Source organism: Bactrocera tryoni, chromosome 3, assembly GCF_016617805.1.
Source record: "Bactrocera tryoni isolate S06 chromosome 3, CSIRO_BtryS06_freeze2, whole genome shotgun sequence".
Lineage (NCBI taxonomy): Eukaryota > Metazoa > Arthropoda > Insecta > Diptera > Tephritidae > Bactrocera > Bactrocera tryoni.
This window is the reverse complement of record NC_052501.1, coordinates 28,281,229-28,304,400: the sequence shown is the minus strand read 5'-3', so window position 1 is coordinate 28,304,400 and position 23,172 is coordinate 28,281,229. Positions and strand designations below refer to the sequence as shown.

General features: G+C 33.8%; 5 protein-coding genes and 1 long non-coding RNA gene across 13 annotated transcripts; 3 read left to right on the top strand and 3 right to left on the bottom strand.

Annotated features, from left to right (window-relative positions):
- Window positions 1–574: 574 nt before the first annotated feature.
- Window positions 575–2,248, top strand: LOC120771480 (NSFL1 cofactor p47). Its single transcript, XM_040099514.1, has 6 exons — window positions 575–758; window positions 814–995; window positions 1,060–1,482; window positions 1,539–1,667; window positions 1,736–1,966; window positions 2,025–2,248. The coding sequence occupies exons 1-6, from the start codon at window positions 657–659 to the stop codon at window positions 2,155–2,157; spliced, it is 1,200 nt and encodes a 399-aa protein (XP_039955448.1). The 5' UTR covers window positions 575–656; the 3' UTR covers window positions 2,158–2,248.
- Window positions 2,245–3,847, bottom strand: LOC120771479. Its single transcript, XM_040099513.1, has one exon. The coding sequence runs from the start codon at window positions 3,720–3,722 to the stop codon at window positions 2,439–2,441; it is 1,284 nt and encodes a 427-aa protein (XP_039955447.1). The 5' UTR covers window positions 3,723–3,847; the 3' UTR covers window positions 2,245–2,438.
- A 405-nt stretch (window positions 3,848–4,252) lies between these two features.
- LOC120770928 (RNA-binding protein spenito) lies at window positions 4,253–7,842 on the top strand. Of its 2 annotated transcripts, none has more exons than XM_040098632.1 (4): window positions 4,253–4,375; window positions 5,191–5,237; window positions 5,309–5,821; window positions 5,894–7,842. In XM_040098632.1, the coding sequence occupies exons 3-4, from the start codon at window positions 5,310–5,312 to the stop codon at window positions 7,689–7,691; spliced, it is 2,310 nt and encodes a 769-aa protein (XP_039954566.1). In that variant the 5' UTR covers window positions 4,253–4,375; window positions 5,191–5,237; window position 5,309; the 3' UTR covers window positions 7,692–7,842. The 2 variants fall into 2 exon arrangements, with proteins under 2 accessions (XP_039954566.1, XP_039954567.1); XM_040098633.1 differs by having other exon boundaries at window positions 4,254–4,375; window positions 5,321–5,821.
- Window positions 7,843–10,713: 2,871 nt separating this feature from the next.
- On the bottom strand, window positions 10,714–14,095 carry LOC120772050 (dynein light chain Tctex-type protein 2B). 5 transcript variants are annotated; one of them, XM_040100423.1, is made up of 4 exons: window positions 13,953–14,095; window positions 12,088–12,156; window positions 11,826–12,022; window positions 10,714–10,979 (listed from the first exon to the last, which is right to left on the bottom strand). In XM_040100423.1, the coding sequence occupies exons 1-4, from the start codon at window positions 13,968–13,970 to the stop codon at window positions 10,814–10,816; spliced, it is 450 nt and encodes a 149-aa protein (XP_039956357.1). In that variant the 5' UTR covers window positions 13,971–14,095; the 3' UTR covers window positions 10,714–10,813. The 5 variants fall into 5 exon arrangements, with proteins under 5 accessions (XP_039956357.1, XP_039956356.1, XP_039956360.1 ...); XM_040100422.1 differs by lacking the exon at window positions 13,953–14,095 and adding an exon at window positions 12,628–12,776; XM_040100426.1 differs by lacking the exon at window positions 13,953–14,095 and adding an exon at window positions 12,696–12,775 and having other exon boundaries at window positions 11,826–12,156.
- Window positions 12,723–14,558, top strand: LOC120772051. Of its 3 annotated transcripts, XR_005705033.1 has the most exons (4): window positions 12,723–12,803; window positions 12,869–13,113; window positions 13,182–13,546; window positions 14,372–14,558. It is a non-coding gene; the product is annotated as an uncharacterized LOC120772051 (long non-coding RNA). The 3 variants fall into 3 exon arrangements; XR_005705031.1 differs by having other exon boundaries at window positions 12,869–13,546; XR_005705032.1 differs by having other exon boundaries at window positions 12,760–12,799; window positions 12,869–13,546.
- Window positions 14,559–17,467: 2,909 nt separating this feature from the next.
- Window positions 17,468–22,972, bottom strand: LOC120772736 (PX domain-containing protein kinase-like protein). Its single transcript, XM_040101498.1, has 8 exons — window positions 22,639–22,972; window positions 22,110–22,395; window positions 21,075–21,495; window positions 20,828–21,006; window positions 20,527–20,766; window positions 20,145–20,461; window positions 19,871–20,081; window positions 17,468–19,814 (listed from the first exon to the last, which is right to left on the bottom strand). Exons 1-8 carry the CDS (start codon window positions 22,738–22,740, stop codon window positions 19,585–19,587), a joined length of 1,986 nt encoding a protein of 661 aa, XP_039957432.1. The 5' UTR covers window positions 22,741–22,972; the 3' UTR covers window positions 17,468–19,584.
- Window positions 22,973–23,172: the final 200 nt, after the last annotated feature.

The window sequence follows — 23,172 nt, the reverse complement described above, 5'->3', positions numbered from 1 at the left end:
ATGTACATACATATATGCAATACTTACTTTCGAAACATGCAGCATCCTGCAGGCAAATTATACATTTGAAGCAAGAACATATGTTATTTTTTGATGCTCATAACCATCAACGTCGCTAGTAAATAGGTGTAAATTACTTTTTTAATATGGAAAGCTCATTAAATAAATTAGTCACAATAATTATAGGCCAAAGCAATTACTAATATGAACAATATTTATATACGGACTTTCCGGTTGAATGTATCCGCTGTCAAAGAGCTGCTGAAAATCGAAATGGTCGCATTATTGAATATCGTGGTGAATTAAAATATGGTGGATAGGCGTAATCCGTTTGGCTAAATAGTTCGATATCGATATTAATTTATTAAAAAATATCGAATAAAAAATACTGACCATTTATGACTTGATAATAAAGAAATGCCAAACAATATTCAAAAATAAAGTATATGGTATTAATAAACTAAATATTTTTAAATATATTCAAAATGCCATTTTTTGACGTTAAGGACTATCAAATATATGGCAGCACATTGTATTGTCATTTGTTAGTACAGTCTGGCAACCTTCAATTGATTTTGTATTAAATCTGTGAAATCATTGTTTTAATTTCTTAATTCTGTGCAACGTGAAGAAAATAAGATTTGAATGCTAAAAATATGTCTAACAACGATGAATTGATAGCACAATTTATTGAAATAAGCGGTGGAGATGAAAATATCGCCAGATTTTATTTAGCAAGTTCCAATTGGTCGCTAGAGGTGAGAAAACTTGAAGAACTTTCATCCGGCTCTAAGGCATATAATATGATTTCAGGATGCACTTTCCAATTTTCTTGGCAATCAAGTTGATGGAGAGGGTGTAAACGATGAACAACCAACTGAACGAAATTCAGGTGGAGCGAATATTGAACCAGCACCTACAAATTCAAGTAGTCGGGTGCGATCAGAAACCGGTGCCGCAGACAGTTTTACTAAGAAAAGCTCAGATAAGCCAAAGTAAATATGCAATTATGAATTTTTAGTTCCCGAATTTATATTTATTTATATATAATCTAATCAGAGTAGCAACACTAAATGATATGACAAAGCGTACATCTAATGAGGAAGAGGGACAAGCGTTCTATGCTGGTGGTTCCGAACGTTCAGGCCAGCAAGTTTTAGGACCACCAAAACGTAAGAATTTCCGCGAACAGTTAACTGACATGTTTCGAATGGCACAAGAACACAACACCGGCGAATCTGCTAGTACTTCAACCGGTCAATCAACTGGCGCTGTACAATGGGGTCAAGGTGTACGGTTGGGCATGACCGATACAGACCATTCTGTCGTAGGTTCGCAGCAGGATGATGCTAATGCAACGGGAGAGAAGAGACCTATTGTTGTGCTGAAATTATGGAGCCAAGGTTTCTCCATTGATGATGGTGAACTACGTCTATATGATGATCCCGAAAATAAAGAGTTCTTAGAAACTGTCATGCGCGGGTAAATATATTTTTATTACAAATAACAATGTTCAAGTACTTATATGATAAATTCAGTGAAATACCTCATGAATTATTTGAAATGGGATGGGTTGTTAATGTTGACGTGGAGGATCATCGCCACGAGGATTATAAAAGGAAGACAGTCCCACCTAAATTTAAAGGTTCCGGTCACACATTGGGAAGGTAAAAATCTTTACCGTGATTAATAAAGCTTTCCTATATATATTTATAACTTAATTTATATGATTTAGTCCCACACCAAACGTTGAGGGAGCAGCATCAACAGCACCAGCTTCAAATACTGCAAAACCAACAACAGCTGTTAATGTTAAAGAGGATGAAAGCGCCGCTAAAGCAAACCTTAAGATTGATTCTTCTCAGCCAACAACGACGTTACAAATACGTCTAGCCGACGGTTCTCGTTTAACCGCCCAATTCAATCTCAATCACACAGTTGCTGATATACATCGCTACATAACTAAGTAAAAAATATAACTTTTGTAAAATTACATAATTAATTGTTGATTATTTGTTATATAGTGCCAGACCACAATATGCGGAGGGTAATTTTAGGTTAGTGTCCTCATTCCCAACCCGTGAACTTACGGATGAAGCTGCAACGATTGAATTAGCTGGTCTAAAGAATGCGTCAATAATGCAGCGACTGAACTAAATTGTAAACCCTACATATATACCCACTGAATACAATTTTTTCAACTTATTGATAAAAATAACATTAATGTAATAAAATGCAACTACATAAATGTGTTTGAGTATTTATTCAATAAATGAACGCGTTAGCACTTTTTTCTAAACGAAATAAATAACATTGCTGTCGTAATAAGTTTTATTAATGCATATGTCTAAAAGTAATGGTATGCTCAATGTAGCTCATCGTTCTTAATGCAGACGAAATTGATTATAAGTCTAAATTCATAATTTTTTATCACTAGTTTAATTATACATTAATTCTCGTACTTCTTTTCTAATTTTAATCAAATTATTCATGAAATCTTGACGCAGCAAGTTTTGCAACATATGTAGGCCATCATTTCCTACATGTACGCAGTCGGTGTATCTATGAGCAAAAGCTAATGACGGAGCCAAATTAGTAGTACTACTTATAGAGGAAGAAGGGACCACAGGTCTGAAAATGTTTATCTTGTGTGGCTGCACCACTTCTGGATCATAAAAGCTATTATTTGAAAGTAGTTCATTCTTTCCATCAATACAAACTGAGTAAGTTTGTAACTCATATATAGTCTCAGAGGTACTATATGAATTCAATGAATATAGTACAGAATTGTCGTCACTTAGTTTGGCATTTGGAAAGAAAAATTCGTTTGGTTCTAGCAAAGTAACATATTTTGCTTTGTGCATGCTACGCAGTAAGCAATCTGTTTTAATGAGTTCACGCAAATTAGATGTATTATTTTTGTTTGCAAATGGGAAATTGAAAGGCAACAATTGTAAATGTATATTTTTATGTTTCATAAGCTTTTGTAAAAGTATTTCGGTTAGTTCATCACCATTGTAAACGATAAACTGGTTGATGCCAACAACATAATGATGTATAAAGAATTCAATTAATTTCGAATAACTTTTGCCGAAACTACTGCTCATATTAAATGAGACTAAATCCAGGCAAATAGCCACCTGTGTTTGTGGTACATTACTTCCTTGTGCACTTTTTACAAAACGTAACCGTAACTTGCGATTCGCATTACTGCCATCACCAGTCAGATCGGTATAAACTATGCTATTTGGTTCTCCTAAGTCATTTTTAAGACGACAATAAAATACATAATTTGTAGATACAGCATCGGTGTTGTCTTCTTGATTCATGTGTTGAAATCGGAATTTGCCTTGAATATCGCGTCCATCGTCGTAATGTGCTTTACAGCGAAAATTTACTGCTGCCCCTGTTTTACCGGTTACAAGCGTTAAAACTTCTCCGCCGGAAGACACAAGATCGTTGCGTTGATAATAAGAGGCGTATGCATGAAACGAGTCTCCTATCAGCTGCCAGACTGGCAATGGTCGATTAAAATCAATGATATCGTCCTCCGCTGCTGTGAAGTTATTCAATAATCGCAATTCATCCGCATCCTTGCGGCTAAAGAAGTGCACAGCACTTAGAACATCTTTTAAACGTGAATTTTCACTCTTATATGTGAGCAAGACAATTATGCTAATACAAGAAATTATAACTAACAAAAGCTGGTGATATTTACGCATCGTCGCTTTGATAAGTATACATTCTTCGTATATATGAAAACTTTTTGTCAAACTATTTATAAAATAAACACATTAAAAATACAAATAATTAAAATGTAGGCAATTGACCGATAAATAGGGCTGCCGAATTTCAAATTAATGGTATAAAAATAGTAATATAATACAGTGACGCAAGTCCTTACGTTCCTCAACTAAATTTAAATTTTTATTATATATTACTTCATACACTTGAAAGCTAATAAAGTTCAAAAATTCAACTATTAAAAATTCGTGTTTTTTCGATTTATAATGAATTTGACACTTATATTTTTAAATTCATGAAAAGTGTACATACAACAAAACAAATGTCTGTGCAAAGCGAAGAAAAAGTGTTATATGAACTAGCCGAACAACTTTTCAATACCATATCTGAAAAATATGGTCTGGCAAGCTACAGCTTAGATAATGGGTGGCAGCACATTTAAACTTTTATTGGATATGTGGCAGCATTTGTTGAATTCATGATGGCAGCACTGCGATATATTGCGTCAAATCTGGTGGCTTTGTGAATGCGTAAAGTCGTTTTTAATATACTGTGTGAGTTTTGAGTAAAATATTATATATTTGTGGAAAAATTTCAACAAAATTGTACAAATTTTGTGAATTTACAAACGGTGAGTGCAAAGTGCAAAACTGTATTTAGAGTTTTTCTTTAGTTTTAAACTTATAATGTGCTAAAATATTTTCAAGTTGTGCATAGTACTGACGCCATTTTGGAAATTTATTCTTTCATTCGAGTATACAGAAAATGTTTCATATATTTTTATTCAGCGTTACTATTTTACATAAGTTCAGTGTTTATAACTAAACATAAACCTAGAACCATACATAAGTGGAAAAATTTTAATCAAAATTTTTATGCAAAATGACTTTGCATATTCGATGAGTTCTTTGAATATTCGGCAATTTGAGTTGAGTTTAGTAGGTTAAGTGTAAAGCATATAGAGTGAAAATTTCTTTCTAGGCGGCTGTTTTTGGCGGTCAGTTCCTTCTGTTTCAGTATGTGTATATCTATTTTTAAATAAAATATAATATTATAAATTTATAATTATTTATGCAGCATAAATCCAAAAATTGTGTATCGGCAAACTTTTTTTTCTCACTTTTATTATCTTCAAATGTAAGTACATACCGAGATGTGTGTACATATGTACATCTACACGTACATAAGTATGTATGTTCACCAGTATACATAATTTTTGGTTTCGTTCTATGCTTTGCAATCGTAAATTTTATGAATAAACAGGTATGAGATCTCTATTTGTAACTCGGGAATGATAAAAAGCCGGTGCGGTAATTTTTTAGTTAGTTGGGAAAGAGTAAAATAAAAAATTAACTATAGCTGCTATTTTTTAGGTTATTATTTATATTATTAGTATGGATTCTTAGTTATTGCATTAATGACAATCTAAATTTCAATTCCTTACAGGCTGAACTATAAATAGTCCTTTGAGAGTAATAATAATTTTACAGCAGGTAGGGCTACATTCTTTTGAGCACTCATAGACGCTCAACTGAAATTAAGAATATTGTTATTAACTACATAGTATGAAACGCAGTGCTTCAGGAGATTCACCAACCAGGACCAATCATTTAGGAAGATCTTCTCACGGTAGAACTATTATGGGTCGCGGATATGATAATGGTAGCGGAGTTCCAGGCGATTCTCCCGAACGCATGTCTCCAGATCGCCTACGACGTCGGATAGGAAGGTCACCAAGTCCACGAGCACGTTATGGTGTTTCACCCCATCGTGAAGAATATTTACGCGGGCCTCCACCAGTGGCGGAAAGACCAACGTACAAAGTGCTATGTGTTAGTGCTTTGCATCCTAAAGCTTCCGACGATTTCATTAAGGAAACCTTGTATCGTGAATACAAGAAATTCGGTGACTTCAGCATTCGTATATCTCATGATTTGGACGAACGTGTTGCTTACGTTTGTTTTAGAACGTCTGAGGATGCTCGTGAAGCAAAACATCATAAACCGCGTATTGTATTGTATGATAAAATGGCATTAGTGGAACCAGTTTACGAATCTTCTTCACATAATGAATACAGGTTTGTGTGGACCTCTTTTGATTATTTATTTATTTTTTTAATCTATTTCGTTTTTGTATTTTCTAATTGTAGGCCTCGTGGACGTTCGATAACTCCCCCTGACTACGATCGATATCATTATCCACGTTCGCCTATGGGCCCGACTGGTCCAATAGAACATCGTCGACCACCGATCGATCCGTATGACCGTTATGGACCACCCATGCATCCGCATGGTCGTTCACGGGAATATCGTGGACCAATTCATCACGAATATCCACTTCCCCCACGGGGCCCACCAATGCATCGTGTGCCACCACATATGCATGGACCACCGCCCCCACATCAGTATGCACCTATGCGTCATATGGGACCTCGTCCACATGTTCCATATGAGAAGCCCGAAAGCAAGAAAGATAAATTTCCTAATTATTTGCATCATGTGCAACCAGAAGACGACCCACTTGCAACAAGGACTCTATTTGCTGGTAATTTAGAAGTGAATATTTCGGATGAAGAGTTGCGTCGTATATTCGGTAAATACGGTATTGTTGATGATATCGATATAAAGCGACCCCCACCAGGTACTGGTAATGCTTTTGCTTTCGTACGTTATCAAAATCTGGATATGGCACATCGTGCTAAAATAGAGCTTTCCGGTCAATATATTGGAAAGTTCCAATGTAAAATTGGTTATGGTAAAGTAACACCAGCTACTCGTATATGGATCGGTGGTCTAGGTGCTTGGACTTCTGTAACACAATTGGAACGGGAATTTGATCGTTTTGGTGTCATAAAGAAAATAGAATACCAAAAAGGCGAGACATGTGCATATATACAATATGAAACCATCGAGGCAGCCTCTGCTGCAGTGAAAGAAATGCGCGGTTTTCCTTTGGGTGGACCAGAGCGTCGTTTGCGTACTGATTTTGCTGAATTACCTGGAACTACTCCAGCTGCACCATTTAAATCAAAGAGCTATGATGAGGCACCTGAATATAGGCGTCCAGAGTATGACTATCATTATGAAGAGACACCACATTATGCTCCACGAGGTGGGTATGCACCTTATCCACCACGAGGTGGTTATAGGGGTCGCGGTGGCTACCGCGGTCGTGGACGTGGTTCATACCATGTCTATCATAATGATGTGCATCGTCCAATTCATGGCAGTTCTACATCGTCGATGCCACCACCTGCTGGAGCTGAAGATGAATGGCGTCGTCCGCCAGGCGATTCATATGAGCGAGCACGTTCTGGTTCACGTGAGCCCGGTGCTGATCGTTCACGTTCACGCTCCCCTCACAAACGCGCACATTCACCCGAGTCGGACTCGGATTCTTCTTCACGTCGAAACGGTGCTTTGAGTACCGCACGTACTCTGCCTGATATTTCCCGTAAGTGCACTGTTGTATGGCAGGGCGCACTCATACTAAAGAGTTCACTATTTCCGGCTAAATTCCATATGACGGATGGAGACGCGGATATTGTCGACTCCTTAATGCGCGACGAAGAAGGAAAACATAACTTGCGTATTACGCAGCGTTTGCGTCTCGATCCACCGAAATTGGAGGATGTGCAAAAACGCATTAGCTCATCATCGTCACATGCAATATTTTTAGGTTTAGCTTCATCAGCTGCAACCACTCTGGAGGATAGTAGCGTACAAACGCGTCCACTACGAAATTTAGTGTCGTATTTAAAGCAAAAGGAAGCTGCCGGTGTTATCTCACTGTTGAACAAAGATACTGAAGCCACTGGAGTGCTATACGCTTTCCCACCATGTGACTTTTCTACGGAACTACTGAAGCGTACATGCCAGAGTGTAACTGAAGAGGGTCTAAAGGAAGATCATCTTGTGGTAGTAGTTGTAAGAGGTGGAACTGCTTAAAATTGATAACGCGTAGTCATTCGCCGATTTTTTATTAATTGTAAATGACTTTGAGTGCGCTAAAATAGTGAATATGGACATACTTTTAACGCGTCGGTAGTGATATTTAAATAATACCGAAGAGTTAAGGTTGAAGCCCTTAAACATCAAATTTTGAATAACAATAAGTTCGCTGTATTGAATCTACAACAATATTCATCTTATAGAAAGCGAATAAAAAGTTCAGACTACTGAATAGCTTAGCAGTCTTATTAGATCAGAAGTCTGTCAGTTTATTTGGAACTGATAAAAGTATATACATTTATTTAAATGAATTAGAGGTTCTTAAAACTCTAAACTTAAAATTAAAAATTGAATTATATTTATGTACTATTTATTGGGTCTTAATATTTTATTCGCTTAAATTAGTCTGTTGTTTTTTGACGCATATTTATTATGCTACAAATCAACTTTATCAAAGCACTTCATTTTGCCACATATTAATAACAGTCTTTCAAACAATCAACTAGTTTAGTAAGTAGGTAAGCACTTATACAAATTTATAATACTTTTTAAAAATGTTCATGATTTAGTTAAAAAAGTGAATAAGTTGCTGTGGAAATTTTGTGAAGTTTAATTTGATCGTTTATGATACCATCTAAACGCAACAGATTTATGCTTATAATTATAATTTTTGAAAACTGTTTCAAACTTACTTAATTTTTGTGTAAAGATGAGATTCGAACAAAAAGAAAATTGTATAAAATGAACAAAACTAAATTGTGGTATGTTTATACAAAGAAAAAAATTATCTAATTTAATTTTGTACGCGTAGTGAACAAAAATTATAGCTTCTAACAAAGTTTGATTTTGGTGATGCAGTGTGGCGTTGTGGCATTGTGGCTATTTAGTAGTGATGAGCTTTATTCTCCAGCAAGTGTATTTTTTTTAAATCAAAGTTGATCACAGAGAAATTTGTTTGTGTTGTTTTATTTTATTTGAATTTGTGTTTTTTACATATTGTATGTAAGAAAAATACCTACCATGTATGGTCAATTGTTTAATTTGATTAGAAATATTGTTTTTGTTTAATGAAACACCAAAAATTGTCAGAAGAAAGTGAAAGTTCAATATTATCCATATCAAAGAATGGTTCAGTTCAGTCCACAACTAGTGCAGTTCGCCCCCTTTAGCGCCGTAATTTTAGTGCGGTTAAGATGCAATTCAAAGTCAAAGGTGGTTAAAAGTGTAATTTGTACGAATTGCTGGTGTGGTGTGGTGTGATGTGGGTGTTTTGTGGAAAGTTTTCCAAAATTAAATTGGCTAAACCAACTAATAGCTCCCTGAAAGTGAAGTCTCCTTAAATATAAATATGTGGGAAAAATTCAATGCGAGTTTATGAGGAGCGGTTTCTTTTGTTCTATTTGAGTTGTTTAATATTGCTAAGTAAGGCTGCTGTTTGGTGGTACAATCAAAAGTAGTTAAAACTTCTCTGACTGCATTAAAACTAGTTCTAACGGTGGTTTTGTATGGCATAATTAATTCAGTGGTTCAATGCCTAAATATACAATTTCAGTTGCGAATAAATACATGTTTGTCGCCTACACAATGACGCGAGTGCCAAACCAACGAAAGTGCGTCCGATTGTGACCTCTTGTGTCAACTCTCTCTAATGTCTGTGGGTGTAGTAAATGTTTTTCGAAGCCATGCTAAGAGAACCAGGTGTAGCATTTGGTTAAAATATATCGCTACATATAAAGGGTTTTTTCGAATGCTACATTGTTTTCTTAAATTTGCGCACGGACGTCTAATACTGTCTTATTTATTATTGTTGTGAATTTGCTATCACTGCACACTAATCTTAAAAGAGCCACGTTTACAAATATGAGTTTGCCAGGTGAAACAGAAATATATGAGTTGCATAATATTTTAAAATTTTTGAATATTTAATTTTTTCCGTGTGTAAATGATTGATTTTGAAGTTATCGATTTGCATATACAATTAAATAATTTTAATGGCATGCTTGTAAGTAACACAAAAACATAAAAGTCGTTTATGAAGAGTAAAATGAAATGGAAAGTGCATAAATTGTAATATTAATAAAAATATACTCTCTTACGTAAAACTTAATTAAATAAACCATAATTATCAAACATGTTTGTGTTATTACTGTGATAGTGCTGTGTCTTCTCTGAAAACGAAAAATTTTTCCTCAAATCCCAAGTATGTAAACATTGAAGCAATATCTTAGGTAAGTCCAATATACTAGTTACTCTGCCACCATACATACCTACATATGTATATGTATGCACAAAATGTAAGATTTCGAACGTTAGAATATATTAATAATCATTTCGAAGTCGATGTAATAAGTAATATATGTAATAAAACTGCATAATTTCGTCAAATTTAAAGTTAATTTAGTAAATTCATTAAATTCACAACTCAATAGATAATTATACTCTGAACAAGGTCTATTTAGCTTGAGAAGACTCTTGTAACATCCCGATGAAACGTTATTCACCCCATAAAATATACATACATATGTACATATTTACATATGTATAAATTTTTGATTTGACAAGATATCTTCACGGCGGATTACTGCCCAACGATACAATATCAAAATATAATTTTTTGGAGCGGATCACGATAGCATATAGCTGCAATGCAAACTGATCTCCAGTCCTTGTATGGAAAACTTTTTTATTTAGCGAAATATCTGTTGTTGTTGTAGGGACAGAATTGTGCCGAGTTGACAGTCCTTGGTAGGATAAAAACCCGGGTCCGTCCCAGAAACGTAGACCCGATTGTCCTGGGAATGGGGCGAGATATTTTCACGAAATTTGCCACGGATTAATGTTCAAGGAAACGGTTCAATCTCCAAAGAAGTTGTTCAGATCGCACCATATACAAACCTTAACCTTTAATTTATGGGCCCTTAAACTAAGCAAATGAATATATAAGCTATTCTTATCTATATATAGTATTTACTTATTACTAATAATCCCATCGTTGATTTTATAAATATACTTTTTGATATCAAGATTGGCAAACATAATTTTTTTATTTCTCAATAATAACATTTATCTAATATACATATGTATGTATGACATTTCTTTAAAACCTCATTGAATTGGAGCTAATCATAATAAAGGTAGTAAAGTGTGGCGATACCGAAAAATTTTGGTGTATCATAAACGTAGGAAATGTAACCATCCTTTTCTGCATCCCAAAGAAAATTTACCAGCGAACAGTATCCTTGCATTACCTTTTCACCGATGGTCACGACACAAATGTAACGGTAACTGAAATAATTCATTATTTTATAATTACGGTTATATATATCTTGGGTCATATATAAAATTAAATATACATATAGTATAGTGCTTCGTAAAGTACTTAAAAAAAATCTAGCAAGCTAGTCATCTGTATTTGAATTGCGGTGAAACAAATTGCGGTATACATTGATAGTTGTTAAAAGAAAAAAATGGTAGATGCTTATTAGAAACATACTAATTAATAACTTGGATGGTTTATTCGATAAATTTGTGAACCGGGACCGTTCCCACGATAGTGGCGACTATGTTTCCAAAGCACTTCGGTTTAATATGTGGCCGATCATTGACTACACCGACGATTTGAGAATACATACACTAACGCTACCACAAAAATAATTTGTGTAATAAGTATTAGTATTTGTAAAAATACATATCTCGGTAGTTCATACATACATATATCTATATATTCTAGGGAATCCTATGAAAGTATCAAATTTGAACGCAAGCTATAAGAAAAATATTAAAGATGCACATATCTTTGTATAAATCTAGAACTGAATATTTGTTGTTATAACTAAATACTAGTTACTGAGATTAAACTCCCATATACATGTGGTATATAGTAGATATATATCTTGGTGTCTGCTCCGGTTTTTAGATAAAATACGCGTGAAAAACGATGTTTAATCTTTCAGGAAGTGTTGCTACAGTGTCAGTACTTGACGGGATACACATTGATATTCGTTTTAGTAATAATAAACAAAATATTCCCTCTTGGAACTTTGAAGGGTAAACAAATAGAGAACAGCGCGTTAACACATGCGACTAGTCAGAGATTATTTTATTTTATTTTCCCAATTTCCCAGTACATACCGATCAAAGTGTTGCGCTTTAATTCGATTCTTAATCTCTTCGCTGATTTGTGCACACAATGTTAGTGACGTTTTGGGCGAATACATAAAATTTTCGAATGCATTGTCCATCACGGTGCGCATAATTTTCTCGCATACTTCTTTATTTAGCGGATACTTTGGATCCAGACGATATGTGGGCAAATACTTCAAAACTGGCTGCAAACACATAGATAGTGGTGAGCTTACACTGCTGCTTTGTTGTGACAAAGGCATCGTCTTACCCGCGCTTGAGGAACTGTGAATGCCGCACTTAATCTACGTCCAGTCGCCGATTTCAGGGAACCACGTCGCTGCAAAATTGATACATTTTCATTTAGAAATTATTACAGACAAACGAATAGGCATTTCCTTAAGTAAAATAATTATATAAACGGGTGAGAGGGTTAATTGTGTTGCACCGCTGCTTAGTTACGCATAAATAAATGGTAAAGTGATTGGCGTTTAAGGCTGCGTGTTAGGCGCGCATAGCCATTTAGCTGTTTATGTTGTGTTGATTGTTTGATTAATGGCAATTACACCTAATGTCATCGATCATTAGTGACATTAATCCAAATTTGACAATCTGAATATACATACATACATATGTATTCACTCTTACACCACACTCTTATGCATGTTAATCCTAATATAAACATATACACTCTCACACACAAAAATAACAAATTGAATTATATTTATTGCCGTGGTTTATTGATACGAATTATTTTGGGAATGCAAATGCAAATTGCCAATTTGAGAATTACGAATGCACGATTTTCTACCTCTTCGCGTGCCTGACCTAGACACAAGTTTACGAGGTTAGACCAATTCTCTGCCATCAAGAACTAACCGAGTGCAATCATATTTTGACCTGATTTGCGAATTTGGCCAAATGTTAAATCGATATGACGTAAATAAAATGTTATGTTGGTACACAAGCTCGGCAAAACATATGTATGTATGTATATTTACATATGAGCACTATTGTGGTTGAGAATAATTAACTAATTTGAATTTCAACAGGTAAGAGAAGGAAAACTGCGGACGGAATCGAACATTAAATATTTTTAATTGTATGAAGCAGAATTGTATTAAAGAAAAGTGGAATTTTGTATGATGCCTGTGGAAATCCCTAACAAAACAATATAACCTGGATATCGGCACAAGTTATTAGAGAAAGTTATGGATCAATTGCGTCCATTTTTTGGTAATGTACCCTTGAGATGTTTGGCTGACGGTGTAATAGGCCAACGTTTGGCAAAGACTGAGTATATTACGATAATATCTATCTCCAAAGGAATGTTGCATATTTTGGAATTGTGTTTTGCTTTTACAGAAATATTTATGGGCTTACCGACAGATATTTTTATAAAGAAAAACTGTAACGATCTCTTTTTGGTTCATACTGTTAGATGAACATAGCTCTTATACCCTACGTAACATGTTGCGTGGGTACGGAAACCATAGAGACAATTAATTTGCCACATATACCGTTACAGTTGCTTGGCCGATATTATCCATCTCTTTGTACAACGTATTGAGGTTTACTACAAAGAAAGCAGCCTTCGATATTATGAGATGTCCAAATTACCCCTAATGAATTATTGGAAGATTTGGTTGATTTCTGAAGAACGACCTTTACCAGAAATTATTATTATCCACTCCACGCCCCCGGTTACAAATTAACTACAAACTTTTTATGTAAGTACGTATACACATATACATACATATGTATGTACATACATATATGCATATTATGCATATATATGGTAGATTTAAATCTGAATACTGAACATCTTAGTGAAACCCACTAAAAACTGACGGTGCTACATGAAATATAGAAAGACGTTTTTTGAACAATTCTTATGGGATATCAAACACGATTAATAATTCGTCTATATACCGGCTCTTGGTATAAAATACGACTTCATTTCACTTAAGTAGAACCGATTCTCTCGGACTTCTAAGCTTCTCGTGTATGATGCCCCGAACTCCATTTAATTTTGATAAAAATCTCTCTGATCTCTAATTTTTCCATTATAAGATATTAAGTGACGCGTATCTATTTATATACAAAAATGTTGCCGATATAAACTGCCATACGTACCTCTCCACCAACATCCATAATGCCCAAAAAATGTAAAATATATTAAAATATTCAAAATTGAAAACTATATTGAAGTTAATGTTAGAAAGAGTTTTGTTTTCAAAAGACAAAAATATCAAAAAATTAGAAACAGAAAAAATAAAAACAATTTAATGAGAAGATGCCATTAGTTTGTGATCAAATTAGTGTTGAAGAATGCTTTTACAAAAGTTGCCCCGATTTATGAATCAACTTCACCCAGGATTAATTTTTTTTAAGGATATCTTACGTAGCAGAGTTATTTGCAGCATTTTTGCAAATTTTGACAAATCTATCGATAAAGGTGTGGTTTCGAATCGATTTCAGACCAGAATTTAGTTAGCAAAATCTTACAATCATCATCTTAAACTGAAAGTTTATTTCTCTCTTTACATCAATAGTTACTCTCCTTGTCGAAGATGTACGTAGGTGTCACGACCAGTATATATCTCTTCCATAGATTAAAAGAGACTTGGAGGAAAACGTTTTAGATACTGTGTAGTCAAATAGCCGAAACTGGACCTGGTCTTTTCAACGGAGTGGAGGTCTTCTTCTGATTCCCCCGGTGGGTACCGCGTCGAATACTCTCAGAGCTGGAGTGTTTTCATGCATTCGGACGACATGACGTAGCCAGCGTAGCCATATCTCTTAACTTTCTGAACTATGGTAATGTCGTCGCATATCTGATCGTTCCATCGAATGCGATATCCACCGTTGTCAATGCGCAAAGGACCATAAATGTTCAGCAGAAAGTTCGTAACACCGACAGATGTTGTCATCGTCTATGCCTCTGCACCAAATAGCAGAAGGGGGATGATGAGTAACTTATAGATTTTGATCTTTGTTCGTCGCGAGGGGAATTTACTTCTCAATTGTCTACTCAGTCCGCAGTAACACCCGTTGGCATGAGTTATTCTGGTTTGGATTTCGATGCTGACATTGTTATCAATTAAAATACTTACATTCTTCTGGAATTAAAAAAAAATTGTTTCACCTCAACTTCACTTTTATGTTAAATTTTGATAAACCTTACGATTTGTACATAAATACTAATTATTTGTGTGTTGCAATATTTTTTATTTGATTTATTTTTATATAGTATACATATACACAGTCAAAAATCCATTTACGACACTTTTGTAGAAATATTATTTATGTGAGTATGGATATATATTGGTGTATATACATATATGCTAAATATACTAATGCAATTATATATGTATATGTACGTATGTATATACATATTAGATACATACATACATACATTTGATTACAATACGACATTATGCAAAGTGATGATTTCAGGTATAAAGTACAAACACATAAACATAGAAGTTTACGCACTTTCATACATACACATATAAATATTTATTACAAAGGGACATTCAAAACAACGTATTATGCTATTACAATAATACAACAATTATGAAAATATTGATTTGTATGTATATATGTAAGTATAAAAAACAAAATCAAAAATAAGTTTTTATTTGTAAACAATCACGCGCTTGACCACGTCAACCCCAGCTACTTAATTCGACATCATCATTACAAATATACAGCAAATTTGCTTGCATACAAACATACATACATATGTATGTATGTATATATGTACGAGTATAATAAAGCTCTTAGTACTTAGTATTCGTTTGCGAAAATTAAGTACTATTACACAAAATTTTGCTATACACATTTACTGTTACTTAATTTTGATACACATTAATGCATTTTTATCTATGTAAATACCTAAACTTACTTTTATGTATATTTTCATATTTCATATACTTTTATATGTTATTATTTATCACTAGTTAATTTTAGGTATAAGACTTGCCTTTAAGGATATACATACATATATGCTAAAACACACACATATACATACATATAACTATTATTATAATTTTTATTTTTAATTAGTAGTAATTCATAAGTGCATACCGAACTGGTAGAGAAAGTTTTCTGATTGTGATTGTTCGGGATAATCGACACATACATATACATACATACATAGATTTTCACAGTGTTGGCACATTGGTGAACTGAAATGTGTTGATTGGACGATTGCGAATCGCGATTGTAATTACTGATAGTTGCAGGTATATTTTTTTTCAAGCTAAGTTCATTCTTTTGCTAAAATTTTTAGGTAACAAATTTTAATTTGGCATAAACATTTTTTTTACTTAATTTTTTACAAAGCGGTAATGCCTTGAATGAATAAAATTATATACTCAATTCCCTCAATAGCGGGCACTACGTCACCGAATTAGTCCGGATTACATCCGGCCAAGGGCTGTTATATCGGAGATCTAACCCCGTTTAGTTCGGTAGGTCTTAATAAAATTATATTGATCAGGGCCATAAGATCAGCATAGAAAACTCACTGAAATGTAGAGTTCGCAATTTCCTTTTGTTGCTGTACCAACTTTAAAAATTTCTTAAATACGTTCTGCAATGCTACAGAGGCCGCATAAAGATGCATGTCCATTCCGGTTACGTTTTGATTGGTGATGCAAAAGACGATTAAGTTGTTGTTGTTGTTGTTTTTGTTATGACAACATCGCTGAAGTAACAGCACTTGATCAGTACGTAGAGTTATAAGTCTCAATACAAGTTCCCACGACAGTTGGGTCTAAGTAACCGTAACGAACCCGGATTGTTATTCGGTCAAGGACTGTCAACTCGGTGCCATACCGCTACAACAACAACATAAGCCTCAATATATTTTAAAATCATAGGCTCTGAGTTGATAACAAAATATTAAAATTAAATACAAAAGGTTTCTTTCAAATTTGAGGTTAGATAAAACAAAAATAAGTTAAAAATGCTTATAAAAATGTAGGTATTTAAAGTTTTTGACACACAATTTTTACCTTAAAAAATAAATATTTTTTTTTTCTAATGTCCGACATTTAAGTGCAGTAATACAGAAACATATGCACTCACACATTTATATAATAATTACTTAGAGATACATACATACATATAATTGCGCCAACACTGAATTGGACTTGTAAATAGTTGGATTTATAATATGTGCATTACTTTGCAAAGTCTTAAAAAAAATTAGCAAAGGTAATTCAATTCAGCTACTATTTTATAGTATTATCAAAAATCAGTTCTGTTATTCGCAACACCAAGCAACATAATTGAAGAGACAAATTTTAACTGAAAATAAATCTTTTGTACTTTTTTAGCCAACAGATATTATATGTATAAACATATATTTATTATATATAACGAAAAAATAATGATAATTAAAAAAAATAATAATAATTTAATATAAATAAAAACAAATAATAAAAAAGCAAAAATATTGACATAACGAACTTATAAAAAAAACAAATAGTAAAAAAATAAGAAAAGTTAACTTCGGCTACAGCAAAGTTTTAATAACCTTCACAAATACAAAATATTCCTCATAAGGACTTCATTTCGATCGTTCAGTTTGTGTGGCAGGCATATGCTATGGAGATCCGATCTGAAAAATTTCTTCGGGGATTGCATTATTGCCTTAGACAATAGCCCATGTCAAATTTTGTGAAGATATCTCGTCAAACGAAAAAATTTTCTAAACAGGTAGTTTACACCGATCTTACAGCTTGTATGACAGCTATGTATATGCTATAATAATAAAAATAAGTAATAAATATAAAAGAACAAAAACATATTACGTTGCTTAGTGCAATTTCAGTTTCAAATGTCAGCCATAACACAACGTTGTTGTGCCACCCACCTAAAAAATGATTTTGAAATATAATTTTCGCTAAAAGCGTTGAGTAATATGTAGTTGTAAATTTCACTAAATTAAATCGATAATTTTGTGGACATATTTACATAAATATATTTCGAGTATAGCATTCAATATTAATTCATATCACGTTGGTATATTTTTGTAAGATATTCAAGAAATTTATATATTTCAGGATTTTGATTTGAAAAATATCAACAACCTTTTGGTTGAATATTTTGTGCATATTGATTTGATTTTGCAGATTTTTTATGCTTATATGTGGTTAAATATATACTAAAGTGCGTTTTTGAGTGCTTATTCGTTATATTACTATTATATAGGTTTGTGTTACAGGTGTCGTGGCGAGTAGTGAGAGATGCGTCTAATGAGCGGCAGCTAGTGCGCCTAATATGTGGTGAATATTTTTGATTCTCAACGCTATTAGTTTATGTTAATGCTAGTTTATATTATTTTAGTAAAATTCTGCACATGTTATGTGTGGTGAATTTCTGAATAATTGTTTAAAGAAAATTATGAAATTAAAGTGATTTTGGTATTATATTAAGAGAGGGTTAAAAGTGGGTAAAAGTAAAAAAAATATTTCTAATAAAATTAAAAAAAATTAATAAAATTAAAATTTTATTTTTTTTTAATTAATAAAATTAATATATTTTTATATATTTTTTTCGATCATAAAAATACTGAATTTTCGAACCGCAACGAAAAGCAGTTCGAATTGGTGGAAATGTGCCTAAAAGCAGGCAAAGTTTTTAAAATTAACAATAATTAGTAAACAAAAAAAATCTACACAAATTTGACAGGTAATAATCATTACGAAAAATCTGCGCATTTGAATGGGAAGATAAGAAAATAATACACATTTTTTTGTGTTTCAAAATTTGTTGTTTATAAAGGAACTGTGTGTTTCTTCTATTATAGTAAATAAATGTATGCATGTACAAATTTCGTTTCAGTTTCGAGAATACAATGTTGAAGAAAATTATACTTATGATTAGAAATAATAAAGCTGGTCTCGGAGAGTACATAAAGTATACAAAATCATATTTAACAAAGACAATAATATTTAACATGAAACAAGAAGCAAATTGTGCACCATTTTGAGGAGAATTTTAAACCCAAATATAATTTTTGGAATGATTTTTCAGATTTAAGTAAAAGTATTTTAGCTGCAAACTTTTGTTAAGTCTTTCAAAGTATCAACAAAAAAAGAATACTATAAATTTCACAAAGAAAATTTTTGCAAAAATAATTATTTTGCTTTCATTTAAAATTATTTTAATAAAAAAAGTAATTAAAAAACAACAAATCACTAATATTTAATACATATTTTTTATGGCTCTTGATTAATTGTGACAAATATGTAGAAAGCGTAGATGCACGCTTTGTTTACAAACACAACACCACACTTAATGTACATACATATGTATAGACTATATTTTTATACGAATTCCTCTAGTATTAATCTCTATTTTGTTTACATATTTGGTGAAGTACAGTGTGGATTAATTACATTAAACAGGTGTTGCATGCTGAAGAGCATTCTCTTACTTTAGTTTACATTACATATATGTATGTACGTTAACATCGATACTAGTACGTGTAAAATTCATATATGTTATTGTTTACTTTGTGTTACTATATTTATTTGATATTAAATTTAGATGCTGCATTTTAGAAAGTGTGTTATATTATAAAAGCTTTTATTCTGGAGGTGGTGATTGAATTTGGCTGGAATTATTGTGCATGAAACAATATGAAAAGGAACAGTTAGCTGTTATCCTCTTCACCACTCTTTATAGCATACATAGTTATAGTTGCCTAAACTTGTATATGCTATATACTAAATAATCTGTTTACTTATTTCTAGTCATTAGAGCGCACTTTACGCAAAGAACCACGATTAAATTTACAAATCGACTCTAAGAGTGCCGAGCGTGTTGGATCACCGCTCTGCTCGACGTCTGTGGAAATATTTGGTGTTGACGCTTGTCTTTCGACATTTGCCAAAAATGTGATTTGCTTTGTGGCAGAATGTGGCTGCTCCTGCTGTTGTTCTGGTGCATTATGTTGCACGAACGGTGTTGGTGGTGGAGCTAAGGAAAACAAAAATTATTGCTGCCTTAAAACGGTGGTAACGCACTTTACTTACATTTTATGTCCGTGTTGGAGGAAGAGGGCGCCGCATTTGACTCCCTTGGCATATGCATACTTAATACGCTGTCCGTGCGCTCGAATGGTGTTACGCCACCAACAAATGTGCTAAGCGCTGCCGATCCACTAGCTGCGGAAAGTGACAAACGCCCGTTGCCCGCTTGCAATGAACCTTGCTGTTTCAGTTTTGACTGCTTATGCTCAAGTTTCTAATGAATAAATATTAAATAAAAATATAATTTTAATTTATTGCAAAAAAAAAATATATATACCGCTCTTTGTTTCGATTTGCGTTTCTCCTCCTCGCAGCTCATCATCTCCTGCACACGCACAATGCGCTTTTGGTTTTTAACTGATTTTTGTTCTTCCCGCAGTCTTAACTCAGCTTTCAGCGCAGCTTGCTTTAAGAATTCCTTGGCGTTAAGCGACAATTTGAAATGCGTTCTCCGTGAATCTTCATTACAACAACTAAAACCGCCAGCAGCACTACTAGCATGTTGCGCAAAGAAATGGTGACTGATGAGTTGCTGTAGTGATGGTAAACCAGCTCTAACCGCCTCTTTTGACAATATACTCTCCAATAGGTTCTCTAAATAGAAAGTTTAAATACATATTAAAAATACGCAAATTAGCTACGATTTCCAATCAAATTACTTAAGGATTCGGGACATTCGTTAATTTGACGCACTACAGATTCCTGTAGTGGATAGCCCATTGCCATTTCGAACAGCACATGCCCAAAGCTGTATACATCTATAGCTTCCACTGAGTGGATTTTACTATGCTGCACAAAGAAAGGCCGATAGAAGGCGGGTACACCCAAAACGTAATTCTCGATGTCCAATAATTTAACGCAATCATCAACAATCACAATATTGCCAGCATGTAAGTGACCTGTAGGTTACGAAATATGTTGGAAATTACTTATACAAGTCTTCGCTAAACATTGCTTTACCATATGGATACCCTTTTGAATGTATAAATATTAAAGCCTCCAGTATTTGACGTCCATAGATCGCGACTTGTTTCATTGTTAATGCCGTTCTGCCCTTAGGATTGCCGTACTTGCTAAGGAATGGATTTTTTGGCGTTGCCATACAAAGTATATCCTTCAGAGTGCCTTGTTTGTAAAATCTGTTGCAGGTGACATGGTATTTATATCTTATGAACAATTAAATAGCAATTTGTATTTTGTGACTTACCTACGCACAGCTATGCAGCCATTCTCGTTGTGTGCCGCGTAAACGATTGTCTCGATATGCGGATGCTGTAAACCCAATAGACTCTTTAGTATGCCACCCATTTCCTTTTCGTCTATATATTTGTCGGGTCCGTATTCGATCCATTCTAAAACTAACTCAGAAGGATCCAAACTGCCACCATCTATTGATCCACTACTGCTGCCACCACCGCCGCCATTACTGCTCGATGAGGCGAAATGTTTGCCTTGATGTGTTTGTGAGCCACTTTTCACGAGTAACTTGTTTCCAGTCTTTTCCGGTGGTTTTGGTGAAACTTTGAAGTAATGTTTTCGTAAGCGCCAACCTATTGGACCAAGTGTGGTACCCAATGTCCATATACCCTCGCTGCGTAAACATAGCATAGCATTTTGCACTGCTTGATCTAAAAGGAACGATGTTATTGACATTGTAGAGAACTATTGAATTGCTATTTAAGACTAGAAATACACATAATTACATACCTATGAAACTATATCATACTTTTCATATATCAAGTACTTTTAATTCATATTTTTAGTAGGCATGAGACAAAGCTTTAAGGACTAATATACGTCTATTATTCAGAAAGCAACAGATGCGCATAACTGGTACACATACGTGTATATATGGCGAAACCCATGTATGACGTGTTCGTGTTGACATAAAGGTCTCCACAAACGCGCGACATACATACTTCCGTTTATAAGACAATGGTATACATATGTTTGTATACACGTAATAAATTTTCCATATCAGCAGCATGATACTTTAATGTGTATAATCCTTCAAACAATTTATAACATGTGTATTTACAAACACTCATATGCTACGCTATTTCATACGGGATTGGGTGCGCCTCATTACATTACACTAATTTTATAACACATATTCAATTAAACTTAATGACACCCTAGCGGCTTATGTTAGGAGACGTACTACTGCATACATACATATGTATATTACAACCAAGGTAATTAATTATAAATTATTTAGTAGTATAGACATTTAAGTACTTACCATGAAAGGATTGCGAGTAACTGTCCGGATCGACGAACCGTTTGGCTGGCAATGACGATGCCAAAATGGGATTCATTAGTACTGTATTTATGTAAACCTGTAATGCTTGTCTTCTTTCAGCTATGAAGTCTGGCCGCATATTACCGAAAAGCCGTTTGCCTGGCATGGGCAGATCGATACCTGATATGCAGAGGCATTTGTGCAACTCAGCGAAATCATTGTAGCGACGCAAAATCTTCCAACAATTTTCTTTATTTGCGCCACGCTGTAATCGCAATAAATACTCCTGGAATGATGGGACAAGTTTTACAATATGTGTGTTTAGTTGTGTACAATTTTATATTCTTCATCTGTATTCTATTTGATGGCATTGCGTTTACCCCCACCCGAAATTTCCACCTTACGGCGTCACTTAATATTGATTTTTCTATCACTGATACACTTCTACAAATCTAGTTACATACAGACATATCTGAACAGAAATTCATTTGATTTAAGTGTTTGATGAAAATATGATTTTTCTAATTACCGTGTGGCCGTTGACTTCCTGTGCTGTCTCAATTACGCAAATTATCGCCTGTGTGTCATCGAGTTTGTGTCTATAACCGAAAGCTCTCTCAAATATTGCCATTGGTCCTCCAAATAATCCTCCCAGAATATGGATCCATTTTCAATGCATACAATCCATACCAAGCGCACATCCGCCGCTAACTTTGGCAATTCTGTATGTTCACTGCTTAGTTAATGTATTATAGTTGTGCCATACGATTTAAAAGGTGTTATTAAATAAACCTGATCAGAAATTTTCACTATAACACCTGCTGACTTAAATGTGTAATCACTTCTGTGCACAATAGCTAATTGACTTTGTGAATGGTTCTAATTTATAAAAGGAAAAAGACAAAAACAAAGTACATATGCTTCCTCTTCTCGTAAAATTCACAATTACTTTGATAATGCTTTTATAAATAAATATTTCAGATTCAGAAATGGCAATGAAATTTAAAATATAAATAATGGTTATCCGGTAACACTAATTTAGGCAATATACATTTTCTCAACA